We start from the raw sequence: 17086 nt of genomic DNA on the forward strand, positions 1-17086 counted from the left end.
TAAAGGTTGAGAACTACTGTTTAAGAGAAACAGCTGTTGGTGGTATGCTTTTTAAGGAGGACACGTTGAGTAACTTCTTTAATAGCAGTATCTGCTGCTATTCACCAGTATGCAGCTTTAATTTCCCCTTTTAGTGATCTCCACAGTGATTTAAGAGTTGTCATTATCCTGGGTGTTAGTAGCCCATGAATGTGCTACTTCATGTGATTGGCATGTCCTGAGCAGCTTCCCTGGGATCCAGTATACATTAGAGAATGAATATATTATGAACTCCTTAGATGTTCTTGTAATAATTTCCTTCATCTTTGCTATTTTGAAAGGGGGGGGGGGCACCTAAAGTTACCTATCTTACTCTTTGTGGCAGGAATAAACTATTGCAAACTGAGATGCTATCATTTAGTCAATAGAAAGATGTTCAAACCAAGACCCTGGCTATATGGGTCTAGTCTTGACTTTGTCATTATTGAAGAGGATGTAGCCTTGGGCAAATGATATAACTTCTTGACATAAACCTTGGGGAGATTATACTATTTGTTTCTGGTGAGTTTTTTCCTTGTAGCTTGGATTGCTGGTTTTAAGATGATTTTCTGTCCCATTAATGAGGTACCAAGAAAAAAACAAAATATGGATATACAGTCTTTATTCATCTACTATGAGAAATAAAACTATAGCAAGAAATCCCTCAGGAACAGCTAGTTTTGAATTGAGAACCATTTGTGGGCTTTGAATCCCCAAGTTCATTTATGCTGTTGAGAATGGTACATGGGAGGCAGTTTATTTTTGTGGTAAAGGCTTTGGAATTAGTCACGTTTTGAGTTCAAATTCTGGCTTCATCATATACAACTTTGACCTTGACTTCTTTGGGCTTTATTTGCCTCATTTGTAAGTTGGATTTAGTAAGGTTTGGAAGAAATAACATGTTTATAGATTTTTAGCATGGGCTCTGGTAGGTGGTAAGGGCCTAGTAAATGGTAGCTTTATTTTTGTACTATTAAAAGCAGTCCAGCATAACACATTATAACATTTATATGAAACACGTTTGGTGTCCCAGTTTTCATCATAACATGGATCAAGAAGACGGATCAAAAAATTTTTTGTACTTTGACTTTATTTAAAAGTATACTTAAACCTAAAGCACTAAGAAGTCATCCTCCCATTTTTTTTTTTAATTTATTTTTTTATTCATTTATTTTTGTTACAGATGTTTCTCCTTTTTCCTCTCAGACACCCTCCTCCCTATCCCCCCCTGTCCCCCCAAGTATTGTTGTCTATGTTCATTGGTTATACATACATGCCTATAAGTTCTTTGGTTTATCTCATCCCCCCACCACTCTGAGGTTTGTCAGTCTGAACCATACTCCTTTCTATGTCTCTGGGTCTGTTTTGTTCATCAGCTTTTTTTGTTCATTATATTCCACAAGTAAGTGAGATCATGTGGCATTTGTCTTTCTCTGCCATTTGGTATTTGATAGAGCATGTTAAAATTCCAGCTTCTGAAAATGATCTCTTTACTTTAGGGGATGATGAACAGAGTGATTGGTTCTATGAAGGAGAATGTGTCCCAGGATTCACTGTCCCTAATCTTCTGCCCAAGTGGGCTCCTGATCATTGCTCTGAAGTAGAAAGAATGGATTCTGGACTGGATAAACTTTCAGATTCCACATTCCTTTTACCTTCTCGGCCAGCTCAAAGAGGTGAGTTCTGAGGAGATCAAAATATAGTTCACACTTTCGTTGTTCTCTTTGGGGAGAATCATCCCATGGTATGCGTCTCCTTCCTCTAAGCACACATTAACTATCTGAATTTTGGAGCTAGTCCAGGGATTTTCTCCTTGAGATGTCAGGGTCATTTAAGAAATTGTGATAGTGAAAAGAACTGTTTCAGAGGTTTCTTTTAGCTCTGTAAATTTAAAATTCTAGGATTCCCAGTAATTAATAATCAACTAGTTAGTCAGCTTTCAAGTAATTTTTGAGCATCTGTTGATGATCAGAATTTCACTAAGAGCTGTAACTCCTGTAGCATTTCATTGTGATGAATTTGGGTGATTGAAAGCCCTTTTCAAAGGAGTTGGTTCTTGGTCAAGACTATTCTCTGGTGGAGGGACATTGTTTGCGTCCTTAATAATGTTTATTGAGCCTGGCCGGTTTGGCTCAGCGGTTGGAGTCTTGGCCTGTGGACCAGAGAGTCCTGGGTTCAGTTCCTGCTAAGGGCACATACTAAAATAATAATAATAATAATAGTAATGTTTATTGAACATTTCAATGACCATGTCTAAAAGTTCTTTATGGCCTATTTAAAATACACATAAATAAGCAAGAATAGAAAGAAGAAGAAACTTAGAATGGCCTGTAATTCCACACTCAGAGACAGTGTTATTGATAACATTGTTTTGTTTTGTTAATCCTTACCTGAGGACATTTTTTCATTGATTTGCAGATAGAGTTTAAGGAAGGGAGAGAGAGAAATATCAATGTGAGAGAGACACATAGATTGGTTGCCTCTAGCATGGCCCTGACTAGAAGTAGGGATTGAACCTGCAACCCAGGTACGTGCCCTTCGGTCTGTGGGCTGACGCTATAATGACTGAGCCAAACAGGCCAGGGCTGTTATTAATAACATTTTGTTGTGGTTCTTCCAGTTGTCTTTTCTGTTGTAGAACACATACAGCAGTTAGAAAAATGGTATTAGATTATACATGTTATTTTTACCATTATTTCGTGAATTAGAATGGCTTTAAGTAATCATTAGCATTTAACTTATAATTAGAAATTGTTTCTAATATCTTATATATATCTAGTTTTTTTCAGTTTATTAATATCTTCCATGTGCTGTTTCATTTGGTTTCAAAACACCCTTATAGAATAGAACTGAGCAAGTTGTTATCTCTCTTTTATAGATGAGACTACGTAGGTCAAAGGTGAATGACATGCCTCAGATTATATGCTGGTGACAAAGACATGGGAATAGTAAATTCTTGACAAATAGCCTAGTGATACTAGTTTAAGGGCTGGTCTATTAGACCCTGTACAGGAAGGCCTTTGGTGTACTAGAAGCATGCCATTGCTAAAAAATCTTCGGCATTCAGTTACTGAGGACTTCTTTTTCTTTTTGTTTTAGGGTACCATGCTCGGCTGAATCGTCTGCCTGGAGCTGCAGCTCGATGTCTCAGAAAGGGGCGAAGAAGGCTTGTTGGGAAGGTGATAAGTCTTACTGTTTACCAGGCTCAGTGGGAGAGATAATATCCTCTACGAGATTTGTGTACCCTCTTGATAATCATAGGTGCTGCAGAATTCCCTGGAGTTAATTAAGCCAACTGGAATATTTTGCAAGTTTATAAGAGTGAACATTATGTAGGATATGAATGGATACACACAAAAAGGATGAAGTTTAATTCATATAGAAGTTCTGACAAAGCAAACACTGTCATGACAGTATCTATTGTTTCTTCTATTCTTTTGATTAATCATATATTATTATTATATGAATTAAAATACTCTTGGCTTCTTTATGACTCCTCCTGAATTCATGAATGCTTATTCTGTCCTATCTCTGGTCTTTTGTTCTAGAATTCATGAAATGTTAAACCCCCTCCACTGGGGGGTTTATCTACCACTTATTCTGTCCTTTCCAGGGACTGTGCTGGGCACTCAGTTCATTTAGTCCTCCCAAAAACCTTGAAAAGAGGTAATATTCACCTTTAGCAGGTGAGAAAAACTTGAGTTCAAAGAAGTTCAGTAATGTCTGATGTTATCCAGATAGAAGTGGCAGAGTAGAGAATCGAACCCAGGTCTACTTCCCTTTTTTAATTTAAATTTTAAAAATTATTTATTTTTTACTTTTGCTTTGGGATTGAATATAGGCTAAGATTGGGGCTTAGAGTCAGAGAAGATAGTGGTGGGCAAAGAGTGAGGAAGGGAGAGGCATTTTAGAGTATTAATGAGTAGGATTGCTCAGTAAGCATTTAGAATGCCTACTATGTGGCAGGCTCTGTGCCAAGCTGGATATATAGTGGTCAGAGCCACAGTCTGGCTGCCTGCAGAGAGCTACTAAGTTTTAGTCATACAAAAGAAATGAGGCTGTTTATTTCCAGATGACCTTAGATTCTTTTTATCTTTAAATTCAATTTCAAATGTTTAATTAGAAAGGCATTTATTTATTGGAAGAATGATAACCTTCTTCTTTTGAGTCACTCCTTTTCCAGACAATAAAAAGCTGCTTTTGCTATTCTGGGTGCTTATTCTTAACAGCTAACAGGGTAGAAGTGAATACGTGGGGTAAAGGGAAGAAGGAGGTTGGGAGTGGAGAACAGAGAGATGTTTTGATTTTTTTTCTCTTTATTGGTTTAGCTTGACAGTATTCTCCCTAACACTTACTTAGTTTCAACTCCTATAAAATAAGAGCTTCCCACTTCCAGAGAAATAAATCAGTTCATCTTGACGCTCCCTTTAGCTTTCCTGAGGCGGGGAGGGGCACTAGGGCCTACTGGATGTCTCTAAGGAGTACAAATGAATAGAATAATATTTACTTGTTTAATTCATCTTCATCACCTTAAAGGGATATTTGTCATTTCTAGCAGAGGTCACTGTTCTGCCCTCCTTCCCCCTCCCCCTATCCCTCTTCTTTTTTTCTAAATTGTAATCATAAATAATGAGTTTTATTCACAGCTCCCTGCCAGCGAGCTGCTAATTACGCAAAGTACTGCTTGTAATTTACACAGTAATAAACTGTAAATTTAAACATTACGGCACTTTAAGTTAATAATTTTTTTTGCTGTAACAGATAGCTCATTTTTCACCCATCTTTTCTCTTGGTCCCACTACCATGGCTGTGTCTGTGACCAGGAGTCATGGGCGAAGGGATGAAGAATATGAAGAATACAGTATGTGCAACCTTTTCATTTAGCTCCACTCTTGCCCAGAATCTGACCTCAAATTAATTTTTCTATAGCCAGTTCTGCTAAAATATGTATCCTAATATTTAAGCTAATTATATACATAGATGAATACAGATAATAATATTTGCCAAGAAACAAATGTGTTTGAGTAACAGACTTGACATTCTTGACATCCATGCCCTATGACATACTCTCTCATCCTAACACTTTCTCCTATGTGCATAACTCTTATTCACGTACTGTGGGTGTGCTTCCCCAGACACTGTGACAGATATTCATTGTAAACGTGCCCACGTTAAATGAAGGGTGAGTGCCTTCTGCCATTTTCCAGTTTTTTGGAAATGATTTGTTTCTGAATTGCTTGTGATGTTATGGTAAGATTTCATACTGCAATCTTGAGAACCCCAAATTTAAGAACCAGTTTATACAAACATCTGTTTTTAAGAGATAACATTTAACAGACAAAATACAGGTGACAATTTTTGTAAGTTGCAAAAGTTCTTTGCTGTGTATACATTTATTCAGTAGGTATTTAGATGTTACCAGTGAGGACTCTGTAAATGTCCCATTATGAAAGCTATTGGGTTATAATCATTTGACTCTAGGGAGCTTGATGTGCTGCTGGCCTGTTAAAAATTAGCTGCTGTTGGATTTAAAAAAATGTTTTTATTTCTATATGCTCTGATAATTAGGAGGTATTACTATAATACAATACTATATATAGTAAACAATGTTTATAATGATTTTTTTGGAACACTAGAGGAAAGTAAGTCTAGGGTAACATGAAATACTTTTTTAAAAATTTTAATTGATTTTAGTGAGAGGAAGAGAGAGAGAGAGAGAGAGAGAGAAGCACTGATGTGAGAGAGAAACATCGATCAGTTGCCTCCCACATGTACCCCAACTTGGGGATCGAACCTACAACCTAGGTATGTTCCCTGACCAGGAATCAAACTGTGACCCTTTGGTGCATGGGACGATGCTCCAACCAACTGAGCTACACTGGCCAGGGCAGCATGAAATACTTCTAAGTTAGATTCCCATAAAAATAAATATAGTTGCTGTTGGGTTTTAAGATTGACATTTGACATGTGTCTTTGAAGTTGCTGGCACAGTTATGGGAAAGAGTGAGCTTGATGACAGGTTGTGCTTTATATATTTGTTTCTGTAGTTAGATGACACTCTTGTCTTTTCAGGAGACCAGCATAAGTACTTTGGGTACTGAGAGGCTAGGCCACATCATTAGTGACTCTCGGCAGAAAGAGTAAGTGCTTACATATTTACTGGCTATTCCTTAGAGAAGGAGGCAGAGGAAAGTTTTATAAAGGAACCTAAACATCTGACTTTAGAGCTGAAAGAAATCTCAAAGATTTGTACTTTATAATAGTCAACATGGCTAATACCCTAAACCTATGAGAGTGATTATTTTTTTCCTTTCTAGACTAGTTTTGATTTCTTTGCTTTTTATATTTATAGGTGCTGAATTTTAAAAGTAGCCTCCAATAAAGATGTTACATTTTGAACTCATTCTTCTGTCTCTTAAAATTATTTTTGTTCAAAAGGGGTGATTGCCTCTACATTTGCTTATATTCCCTTCCCATTTTGAGACCTCTTATATAGAGAAGTACCTTTTGGCCTAACGACTGTGATAAGTACAACTAAAAAGCCTGTGTGTGTAACTGTGGGAAAATCATTCTACCCCTTCTTGTGATAGCCTGGTCCCCTGACGTGACTGGCTCTTTGGTGTCTCCTGAACACATCATGGTCAGTGCCCAGTTACGATGCTATACCTATCCAGCCTGAGTAAATTTTTAATTTACAAAATAGGCCAAGTGTGTGAGTAGTCGATGCCCTTGTTGAATTGGGGATCCTGTTTTCACTGCACAGCTGAGAGTACATGGGTGTCACAGCATCATCTTGGGTTTATTTGTAGAGTATCTAGTCTTTTACATTCCATTACAAGGTTTTCTCCTTTGAAGAGTTATTTCCTACAGACAGGTTCAGACATTAACATCTCTTTTTCCAATTCCATCTTTTCCCATTTCTTTCTTTGTCTTCACTTCATTATGCCAACATTTTTTTATCTTCTTCTCTCTATAATTTTCTTACCACTTCTTTTATTGTTTTCTTTACTGTTATTCTCTCCCTCTCTTTAGTGTCTGGTTACCATCAGCTGGGAAAAGGGAACGAAACCAGGTAAGGTCTTTTCTTTGTCATCTTTATTTTATCACTTGATCTCCTTTTCTTTAGAAAGAAAAAAGTGTTGGCTTCTGATTTTCCTCACATTTCTGCTTGTGCACATGAGGTAAGATTCCTGTTCCCTATGTTATTCTCATTTTTTTGGAGGACCGTTTCCCAAGAATAGATATTCACTGATAAGAACTGTAGCTAATTCTTCTTGGTAGGTTCAGCTGTAATCTTTAGTTTATTAGTTGTAAAACATATTTCATAGGAACCCCATTTTAAGTTTTATTTTGAACTTTGCAGTAAGAAATCAGAATGGTCCTCTTCTGCTTATGGTTTAGTTCAGCAGCAGAATCTCGTGCTGAGAATTACAATGTTGAAGCCTACAGTATAAACAGAAGGAAGAGCTACTTTGGGTGAAGTGGGGTCGAGGGCTTAGAGCCTTGCCCTCTTAATCTTGTCCCTAACTACTCACTGAGGGAGCCCTTGGCACATCTAGTCCTTTGTAGGGGTCATCGTTTTAAAATTACTAACAGTGGCTATTATTTGAAACTTTTAATTTTGGAGGAGAGGTTGCTTTATTGTGGTGATTAGTTATAAAATAGATGTAATCATTATATCAAACTCGTTATTTCATGGAAATAGAGTAAGGACAAGGCTGAGTAATAATAATTGATATAAAAATATTTAGTAGCTCTGGCCAGTTTGGCTTAGTGGTTAGAGCATTGGCCTGCAGACCAAAGGGTTGTGGGTTCAGTTCCATTCCGGTCAAGGGCACATACCTGGGTAGCAGGTTGGATCCCTGGTCAGGGTCGTGTGGAGGTATCTCTCTGACATTAATATTTCTGTCTCTCTTTTCCTCCCTCCCTCCCTCTCTCCCTCCCTCCCTCCCTCTCTGTCTACAATTCAATGGAAAAATATCCTCGGGTGAAGATTAAAAATAACAAATTAAGTAAACAGTGCAGGTGGGCAGATAAGGAAAACTATCATTAAGGTGGTATGTGGGAGACTGCAGTTTAGGGAACTCCACTCTAGAGTGCTCATCGTGTTTGCAATCAGAGGATCTGAAGGCAGAAGAGGACCTTTGGGTATTACCTTGTCCAGATGTGTTATTTACAGATTAAACTATTTGTCCAAAGTCATAGAGCTCGTAGAACCACTACTAGAACCTCTGACACAGAGAATAGTTCTGTAGTTTGTATTCTTTGAGTTCTTTTGAAATTACCATTTGGAATTCTTTCAGTCTTAAAATATATTTAGTTCTGAAATTTTGGGGGAGGTTTATCTATTGTGGAAAAAGTCCAAAGAACGCTGGCAAACATAAAGTGAAGTATTTTTATGTATAGTATCCCATTTGATCCTTGCAACCACCTTTTGAGGTCCATAGATGTTTTATAGATGAGAAACTGACATTGCTTTGTAAACTGAAAGCATTGTTTCAGTCAGTCCTCATAATAACCCTGTAAAATAGGTAAGACAGATAGAGATACCTCCATTTCACAGGTGAGGATAGTAAAGCTCAAACAGATTATGTAGCTTTTAATACATGGCAACTCAGTGGTAGACTGGAACTAAATGGTAGTTGTTCTAATTCTTAATGTAGTTCTGTTTTCACTACACTGTGCTGCTGGTATGTGCTAATCAGTTATTCACTGGAAACATTCTTAGGCCCGGCTGGGGTGGCTCAGTGGTTGAGCATCGACCCATGCACCAAGAGGTCGCTGGGTCGATTAGCAGTCAGGGCACATGCCCAGGTTGTGGGGCCGATCCCCAGTGAGGGACATGCAGGAGGCAGCCAATCGATGTTCTCTCTCTCTTTCTTTCTTTCTTTTTTTTTTTGTGGTACGTGTCCCTAGCGGGAACCAAACCCGGGACTCTCTGGTCCGCAGGCCAACGTTCAACCGCTGAGCCAAACTGGCCAGGGCTCATCGATGTTTCTGTCTCTCCTTCTCCCTTCATCTCTCTCTAAAAATCAATAAAGAAACATTCTTAGGCCCAAGGGCTGATAATCAATAGGCATAAGTTCCCATTATGTCAATTATAAAGTTCAGTTGATTCTTGAACAACACGGGTTTGAACTGTGCAGGTCCACTTATACATAGATTGTAAAAAATAAATACTGAGATGTATTTTTTCTTCATGATTTTCTTACTATTTTCTGTAGGATTACAGTATTTAACACATATAGCATACAAGATATGTGTTAACCGACTGTTTATGTTATCAGCAAGGCTTCTGGTCAACAGTAGGTTATTAGTAGCTAAGTTTTTGGGAAATCAAAAGTTATACATGGATATTCGACTATGCTGGGGGTTGGCGCCCTTAACCCCCACGTTTGTTCAAGTGTCCGCTGTACTATCTTCTGCCATTTAAGTAATTATTGCTTATCAGAAGTTTTTGAAAACAAATAGTTTTGGTGGGGTGGGGAAGATGAGGGGTACTAGAATACACTGTTGAATGTGCACAACCTTACTGAATGGTATCTGTGGGATAGCAAAAGAATTGAATGGTCAAAGGGAAAAACGTAATCAAATAGCAGGTTACCATTTATGATCCAGTCTATCTCATATAAGCTTTACTAAAATAATCTTATTTATTTTTGCAGTTGAATCCCCTTTCTCCCCTCTATTCCCTGGATGTTCTTGCTGATGCTTCTCACCGAAGGTGTTCACCAGCACACTGCTCTGCCAGGTAATTGTCCTCTTGTGACTGTTTCTTCCAGACAATGCCATTTTCCTTTTTACAGTACTTTTAAAATTACAAAGTGTGTTTGTGTGTAGTAGCCAATTTGATCTTTACAAAAACTTTTGAGGTCATTGGATGTTTTACAGTTGTAGAAACAGGCAGAATGGTGAGATTATCTTTCCTGTGGTCATATGATTGGTGTGTAATTTAAGTTTCAACTTTGACCGAAGTTTTCAGGCTCATATTTCATATTTCTTCTGCTAAAAGCCCCATTTTCAAAGAGCGTTATTATTATTATTTTTAAATTGATTTTAGAGGGAGAGGGAGAGAGAGATAGAAACATCGATGAGCGAGAACATCGATTGCCTGCCTCCTGCATGCCCCCCACTGGGGATTTGGCCCACAACCTGGGCATATGCCCTGACTGGGAATTGAATCGGCAACCTCTTGGTGCATGGGTCAAGGCTCAACCATTGAGCCACATTGGCCAGGACAAAGAGCATTATTAATGGTCCTTGCCATAACTTACAAAATCTTGTGTAATCTGACTTCTGCCTGTATGTCTAACCCCCTTTTATAAACTCCTTCTTCTTCGCTGGGGAAGGGATCCAGCTGCACCAGGGAGCTCCATTTTGTTCTTCAAAATTAGCAACCCTTTCCTGCCTCTGAACCTTCACATGTGCTCCCTTTGCCTGGACTACTGTCTTAGAGCAGTTCCCAGGATTGGCTCCTTCTCATCTCAACTTGAGCCACCTCCTCAGGAAGGCCCTCTCAGACCATCCTATTTAAAGGGGCCATCTCAAATTAAAAGGGCTGTGAGATATCACCTCACACCTGCCAGAATGGTGACCATCAACAAATCCTCAAACAACAAATGCTGTTGAGGGAGTGGAGAAAAGGGGACTCTAGTACAGTGTTGGTGGGAGTGCAGACTGGTGCAGCCACTATGGAAAACAGTATGGTGTTTCCTCAGAACATTAAAAATGGAACTACCATTTGACCCAGTGATCCCACTTCTTGGAATATATCCTAGTAAGCCTGAAACACCAATCAGGAAGAATATATGCACCCTTGTGTTCATAACAGTGCTATTTACAATAGCTAAAATTTGGAAGCAGCCCAAGTGCCCATCAGTAGATGAGGGAATAAAAAAGCTGTGGTACATATACACAGTGGAATATTATGCAGCTGTAAGAAAGAAAGATCTCTTACCCTTTGAGACAACATGTCTTGTTTCCTGATATCTCCCCAGCATCTAACGCAGTGTCTGGCACTTAGTAGGCATTTAGTATATATTTGTCAGAATGAATCCTGAGCAAAATGAATTTAGCGTCTCTTAATATAAATTCTCTTTAAGTTAGGTGACATACAAAATAAATACGGTTTTAATTGTAGCATCTCCTAGCAGGACTGTTGTGCACAGAACAGTTAATAGGCTGAACCAAAGGACTTTTATTATTTCTAATAGCACAAAGAATTTTTTTCCAAGGTTCTGATGATTTTCTTTTCTTCCTAGTACGTTCTTACATGTATATGTTCATAATATTTGGGGTACAGAGTGCACAAAGAAGTTATTCTTTCATGGATACAGTTAGAACTTCCACTGTGAGCTGTAACAATAAACTCTGTACCATAAACTGCTGCTCAACTTTCTAGGGATATAGTATTTAAATGGGGAAAGTCTTTTGAAAAGAGAGACCATCATAAATGGTGTTACTAGGAAAATGGAAAATTGTGGGATAATTATAAACTATTGTAAGGTCTTTTCTTCAGTAGATTGCAATATATTCATCATTCATTCATTCAACATTTGCTGACTCCCTACTGTGTGACAGGGTCTTCGTTTAAGTACTACTCTTAAGGAGCTTCCATTCTCATGGGAAAGTCAGGTGTGGAAATTGACAATTACAATATGGAGTGATAAGTGCATAAAGGTGTGCACCACAATGATATGAAGCACAGAGGAGGGAGGGACTTCTAACTTAAAGGCTTGGAGTTTTTCTTTCTTTTTTTAAAATCTTTACCCGAGGACATTTTTCCATTTTTTTGTTCAGGTAGAGTGGGAGAAAGGGAGAGAGAGAGAGACATCGATGTGAAAAGGACACATCGAGTGGCTGCCACCTGCACGACCCATCCAGGGCCGGGGACAAACTGCAACATAGGTACGTGCCCTCAGTGGGAACCAAACCTGGGTCTCTCTGGACCACAGGCCGATGCTCTAACCGCTAAGCCAAACTGGCCAGGGCAGGCTCGGAGTTTTTTTAGAGGAGATGGTATTCAAGCTATCTTGGAAGACACAATGATTTCAATTCGTAGGAAAGCAGTCCTCAAGCTTTTTGTCTAATACAAAATAAAATAATGGCTGTTGTATACTCTTTGGGAAGATATAATAGCACCACATCATGTCAGATACTGAAAGTGGATTATTAGCCTTCCTTCACCTCTGCTACCTAGAGCTGTGCTGTGCTCAGTATCCGTGCTTTTGTCAGGTTTCCTGTTGCCTTTAAAAAAGCCTCCTCCTGGCTAGAGTGGGTGTCAACTTCTTGTCTTTGTGTACCTCGTTATTCACATCATTTTCATTCTTTTGCTGGCAGTGCTTGTAGCTGGACTTAGAAACATAAGAAAGTCTAGGTTGTGCTTCTGGTGCACTCAGCTCCAGGGAAATATTACTTCCATTGCTAAAAGCAAGGCGAGAGAATGTGGACAATTATAGCTCCTAGCTTGTCCTTCTTGACGTCATTTCTAGGTAGTGGATACAAAGTGGATTGTGCGTGTGAGGTTCTTTGGGGAAGGGGAAGAAAGTTTTTAAACTTACATTTATTTATTTTCTTATCCTTAACTTTTTTTTTGTTTTAAATTGTACCTATATTATTCTAGCAGCACATATTTTTGTTTTGTGTGTGTGTGTATTACATATATATGGGGTGTTTTTCAAATTTTCAAATGTTTTACTCATGAAGGTACATACCTATTAAAATTTGGTGACCACTAATCCATGGAAGTGGTCAGCACAAGTGACCTCTATGTAGATTTTAGAAATGTGCATGGTGAAACACTGAGCCCTTGGGGATTCCCTCATTCCTTTGAAATAGTGGGGTCCTTGCCTGGCAAGAGTCAGCAGAGAAGGAGCAGTCTAGTTTTCGTTGTGGCTGATGGATGAGATTGGATTGAGCACTGGATGGTGGGCTTTGTGGAGTGGACGATTTAACAAAGCTTGGCACCTAGGAAGGGGAGTGTTAAAGGTTGGTGGTGGTAGGGAAGAGGCAGGTGAATGACTGTATCAAAAACTGTTTCGAATGGAAATTTTATTTTTCTTGTTCCATTTTATCTGTAGTAGGAAAAATTTCTTTCAAACCATCTGGGCAGCACTGGGAATTACATACCCATCATTAGAACGATTTGTGTGTGTGTGGTGACTATGTTATCATTAGTGGTATAATTTTATTTTGCGAAGAGAGAAGTGTTTCCTGTTTTATCGCAGCTTTCCCTGAGGAGGACTGGTGTATTAATTTGCTGTATTGCCTCCTGGCTGTTCCCAGGCTGTTTTTCCTCTTCATCATGGAATTTTTAATGGCCCTCGTGCCTCTTGGGAAGCATGTGAGGAAGAGCTCCTCGGGGAGTGCTTTTCTTTTTTCACATGCCTATAATTACTCTCCTTTAAGAGCACAAAGAGTTTGATAATCATGCCTGAACTGTGAAGGTTCCTCCTGTCAGGTTATTGAGCTGAGGCTGCTGCTTGCCTGGACTTGGCCAGTCCCACAGTCCCCCACACTCACCTTATGTGAGTGAGGACCCCTTAACCACCTTCTCATTGCTACAACATTATACAGCCCTGGTTCTCAGTGTGAGGCCTCGTGTTGCCGGGGGCCACGGGTGACCTCAAGGCACTCCCTTGTTTAGTATCTCATTGCTATAAACAAAGAAATAATGGGACCGGGATTTTATTGATGTTTCATTTTAATACAGCCCAGATGGTGGGTGCAGTGCATGGGACAGGGGAGTCTGTGGTGTTTGTGCTGCCTAATAGATTTGTAGGTTAAGGGGTTTTCAGAAATACCACTCTAGAAATACTTCGGTTTGGTGGTTTTCAACCCTCGCTGCACTTTGGAATCACCTGAGAAGTTTAAAAAAATATATCTATGCTGGGCCCCACTTCCCATGATTATGATTTAATTGGTCTGGTATGAGGCCCAAGCATTGGCATTATTTATGCAGCTAGGGTTAAGAACTGTTGCCCTAAATGCATATGGTTTTACGGCTGGTTCTTTGTAATTTGCTTAACAGGAATCTCATATCATAATTGGCATGAGCTCTGTGCTTTGATGCTGTGAGCATGATTTTTGTGGGAGGTAGCACACCACTTCTCTTGGCTTTAAAGACCTGCTGTAGGTGAGAAGAGAGTGTTAGTTAGCGTTTAGCTCATGCCCTGCACATGGTGATTAACAACTGGGAGGACTTGCTGGAGGGGTGTCTGGATTGCTAGCTAGTTGGCAGGGTGTATGGATGAAATTCTTAAACCAATTGTTTTGGTTTGGTTGTTTTGTTTGCTAGCACTGGGATGTTGCTATTAAAAATAGTGTACTTGGTGTTGGTGTTAAGAATTGCTGCTGCTCAAACAGCAGATGGTGTGGTTGGTGTTCTGGTAGAGGCTGTGGTATTGCTATCAAGAATGATAATAAGGGGCTGGTGTTGTAGGCAACTTTTCCCAAACTGACAGATTGATTGATTGTCCAGGATAGCTTTTCTTACCATTATTGCCTTAGAAAACCATAACTTATCTGTTGCTACCTCTCTGTATGATGCACAGACCACCAGTGGTAGTTTTAAATGTCTCGTGGCAGCTTTGAGTTTTCGTCAACTTTCCTTTCTTTTGGGTAGTGATTTGCTAGTGTATAACCATTTCCATTTATTTCTTCTTGTGAAGTTCTTAATCTCTATTAGCGGATACTAGACCCAGGTAAGAATCTCGGCTTTACCTGGGCAAATGACTTAACGTCCCCATACCTCCGTTTCCTCATCTTTAAAATAGAAATATCAATATTTATTAGGCTAGTAGTTATCAAAATGAAATACTGTATTTGAATATTTCATATACTGGTAGCTAATACTATTTTTGTTACATAGTTACTACCCTACCTTGTCCCTAGGATAGTGTAGTGTTCTAAACTTTGAGTTGGCTTCCAGAGCTGTTTGTTAATGAGCTGTAGTACAGATTCTTGAAGTGCTTAAATGGCCTCAAATGGACTGTAAGAGGAGGCATTTGGACAGTTTTAGATGAAAAAGAGAGACCTTCCTGCCCGTTAGAGATTTGAAATATGATAGGCTGTGCTCATTGTAATTCATTTTATCTGTTCACAAACGTTATGATCTGCATATCACAGTTGTGTGCCCAGCTGGCTGTGCCACTTGACAAGGAGTTTCAAAGAGCCAGAAGAAGACTCGATTCGTGCTATTAATTTTGACCTTTGGAGCCATAGTAAACAGCCTCAGGTTTTACCTCAGGGCTTGGGGGAGAGAACCTTTTGATAATCCTGTGTCTTTTGGGGATGCTATGATGCCCAGCAGCTCTTGCTCACCTCTTTAGTGCCTCAGTTTGGGCCATGTGTGAGGAAGTGTTTCTGCTGTAATATTGCCCATTAGGCTGTCAGTTCTACTGGAACTTCCCATTATATAGTACACAGTTCTTGAATCTTTCTGTTGGAGGGTCTTGTTTATAGCAGCTCTCAGCCAGCTGGCATCTTACTGCCTAAGTAGAGTGATAACAGCATTTTCTCTCTCTTTTTGCCATTGTAATATACCCACCTTTCCAACCGATGTGAAGCTGTTCTGCTCCTGTGGGTGGCATGAAACAGCTTCACGATGTGTCAGCCTTGGCTCAGCCGAGGGAAGTAGATTATGGAGAGTTTTCAGGTGTTAGTGAGCAGTTTGTCACAGACTGCTGAGGGTTAGTTTTGAGTGAAAACACTAGTGGAATTGCCAGGATGTCATCCTGTTAGATAAACCTCCACTGTATCCTATGATTGTGAAGTGGGTTTCTCTCCCTTAGCTGCTTCAAGTGTCAGAGGCCTGGATCCTTTCCTGTGTGCAAGTCTGCAAAAATATTTTCCCTCCTGGGTGTTTAATAACTGCCGGTTACCCCTGAAGATAAAACACATGTGAGGAAGGGGCTGTCTCCTCTTCCCTAGATTTAATTTGGTTTTCCTTTATTTTACCTTGGCACTTTGCTTGTTCCTGAATTGCATCGCAGTGTCTGGATCTGTTTGTTCTTTATGCATCGGCCTCCGTCAGTATGCTGTGAGTTCCTGATGCAAGGGCCCTGGGCTCAGTCATCTTGGGTATACTCTCTCCACACCCAGCATAGTGCTTTACATAGGATAGGCCTCCAGACATTTTTGTTAAAAATAATTGAGGTGCCCTGGCCGGTTTGGTTCAGCCGTTAGAGCGTCGGCCTGCGGTCCTGAGAGATCCAGGTTCGGTTCCTGCTAAGGGCACGTACCTTGGTTGCAGTTTGTCCCTGGCCCTGGTCGGTTGTGCAGGTGGCAGCCACTCGATGTGTTCCTTTCACATCGATGTTTCTCTCTCTCTCTCTGTTCCTCTCTCTCCCTCCCACTCTATCTGAACAAAAAATGGAAAAATGTCCTCGGGTGAGGATAAAAAAAAAAAATAAATAATAATAATAATAATAATTGAGGTGAATAGATTAGTAATTAAGGAGAGTCATTGGAATATATGATATAGATGAACTTTGGTCCTTAGAAATATCAATAATTTTTTCTTGATGTTACTAACTTGTAGGTGTTTAAGGAAAAATATAGCAAATAAATACCTTTTCACAATGACTTATATTTTATGCAAAAAATGAACTTTCAATTGGGTTTTAAAAATGAGTGATTTTTGCCTGGCCCTTGTGGCTCAGTGGTTGAGCATCGACCCATGCACCAAGAGGTCGCTGGTTCGATTCCCCGTCAGAGCACATGCCCGGGTTGTGGGCCTGATCCCCAGTGGGGGGGCGTGCAGGAGGTGGCCAGTCGATGTTCTTTCTCATCATTATTTCTATCTCTCTCTTCCTCTCCCTCTCTCTCTAAAATTAATAAAAAAAATTTTTTTTTTAAAAGTGAGTGATTGTTGAAGGTGAACTCTTCCTTAAATTAGCTCACCATTGGCAGATAAAGACTGTTTTCTCTCCTTAGCAGTGACTCTAAACATCTTTGTTCTAAATCTAAAGCAGTCACTTCAGTTATTTTTTTGCCAACATTGGCTCTATTAAACATGCATGTTTTTCTCAAAGTAATTTTTTTTCCCCCTAAAAGTACATTCCTGCCC

At 39.5% G+C, this 17086-nt stretch overlaps 1 protein-coding gene across 11 annotated transcripts in view; it reads left to right on the forward strand.

The window, feature by feature from the left end:
- Window positions 1-17086, forward strand: part of GPATCH2L (G-patch domain containing 2 like) — a 64363-nt gene that overhangs the window by 25718 nt on the left and 21559 nt on the right. For 7 of the 11 annotated variants that reach the window (XR_004957375.1, XR_004957377.1, XM_036247172.1 and 4 more), the window contains exons 4-8: window positions 1518-1694; window positions 3118-3197; window positions 6091-6158; window positions 7145-7199; window positions 9684-9769. Coding sequence is in view for 9 of the 11 variants with exons in the window: in XM_036247172.1 (XP_036103065.1) it covers window positions 1518-1694; window positions 3118-3197; window positions 6091-6158; window positions 7145-7199; window positions 9684-9769 (466 nt within the window). In the remaining 2 variants the exon portion in view is untranslated. Of the gene's footprint in view, window positions 1-1517; window positions 1695-3117; window positions 3198-6090; window positions 6159-7050; window positions 7091-7144; window positions 7200-9683; window positions 9770-17086 lie in introns of all 11 variants that reach the window. The other 4 variants (XM_036247183.1, XM_036247158.1, XM_036247209.1 and 1 more) reach the window with 2 other exon arrangements.

Source organism: Molossus molossus, unplaced genomic scaffold, assembly GCF_014108415.1.
Source record: "Molossus molossus isolate mMolMol1 unplaced genomic scaffold, mMolMol1.p scaffold_m16_p_1, whole genome shotgun sequence".
Lineage (NCBI taxonomy): Eukaryota > Metazoa > Chordata > Mammalia > Chiroptera > Molossidae > Molossus > Molossus molossus.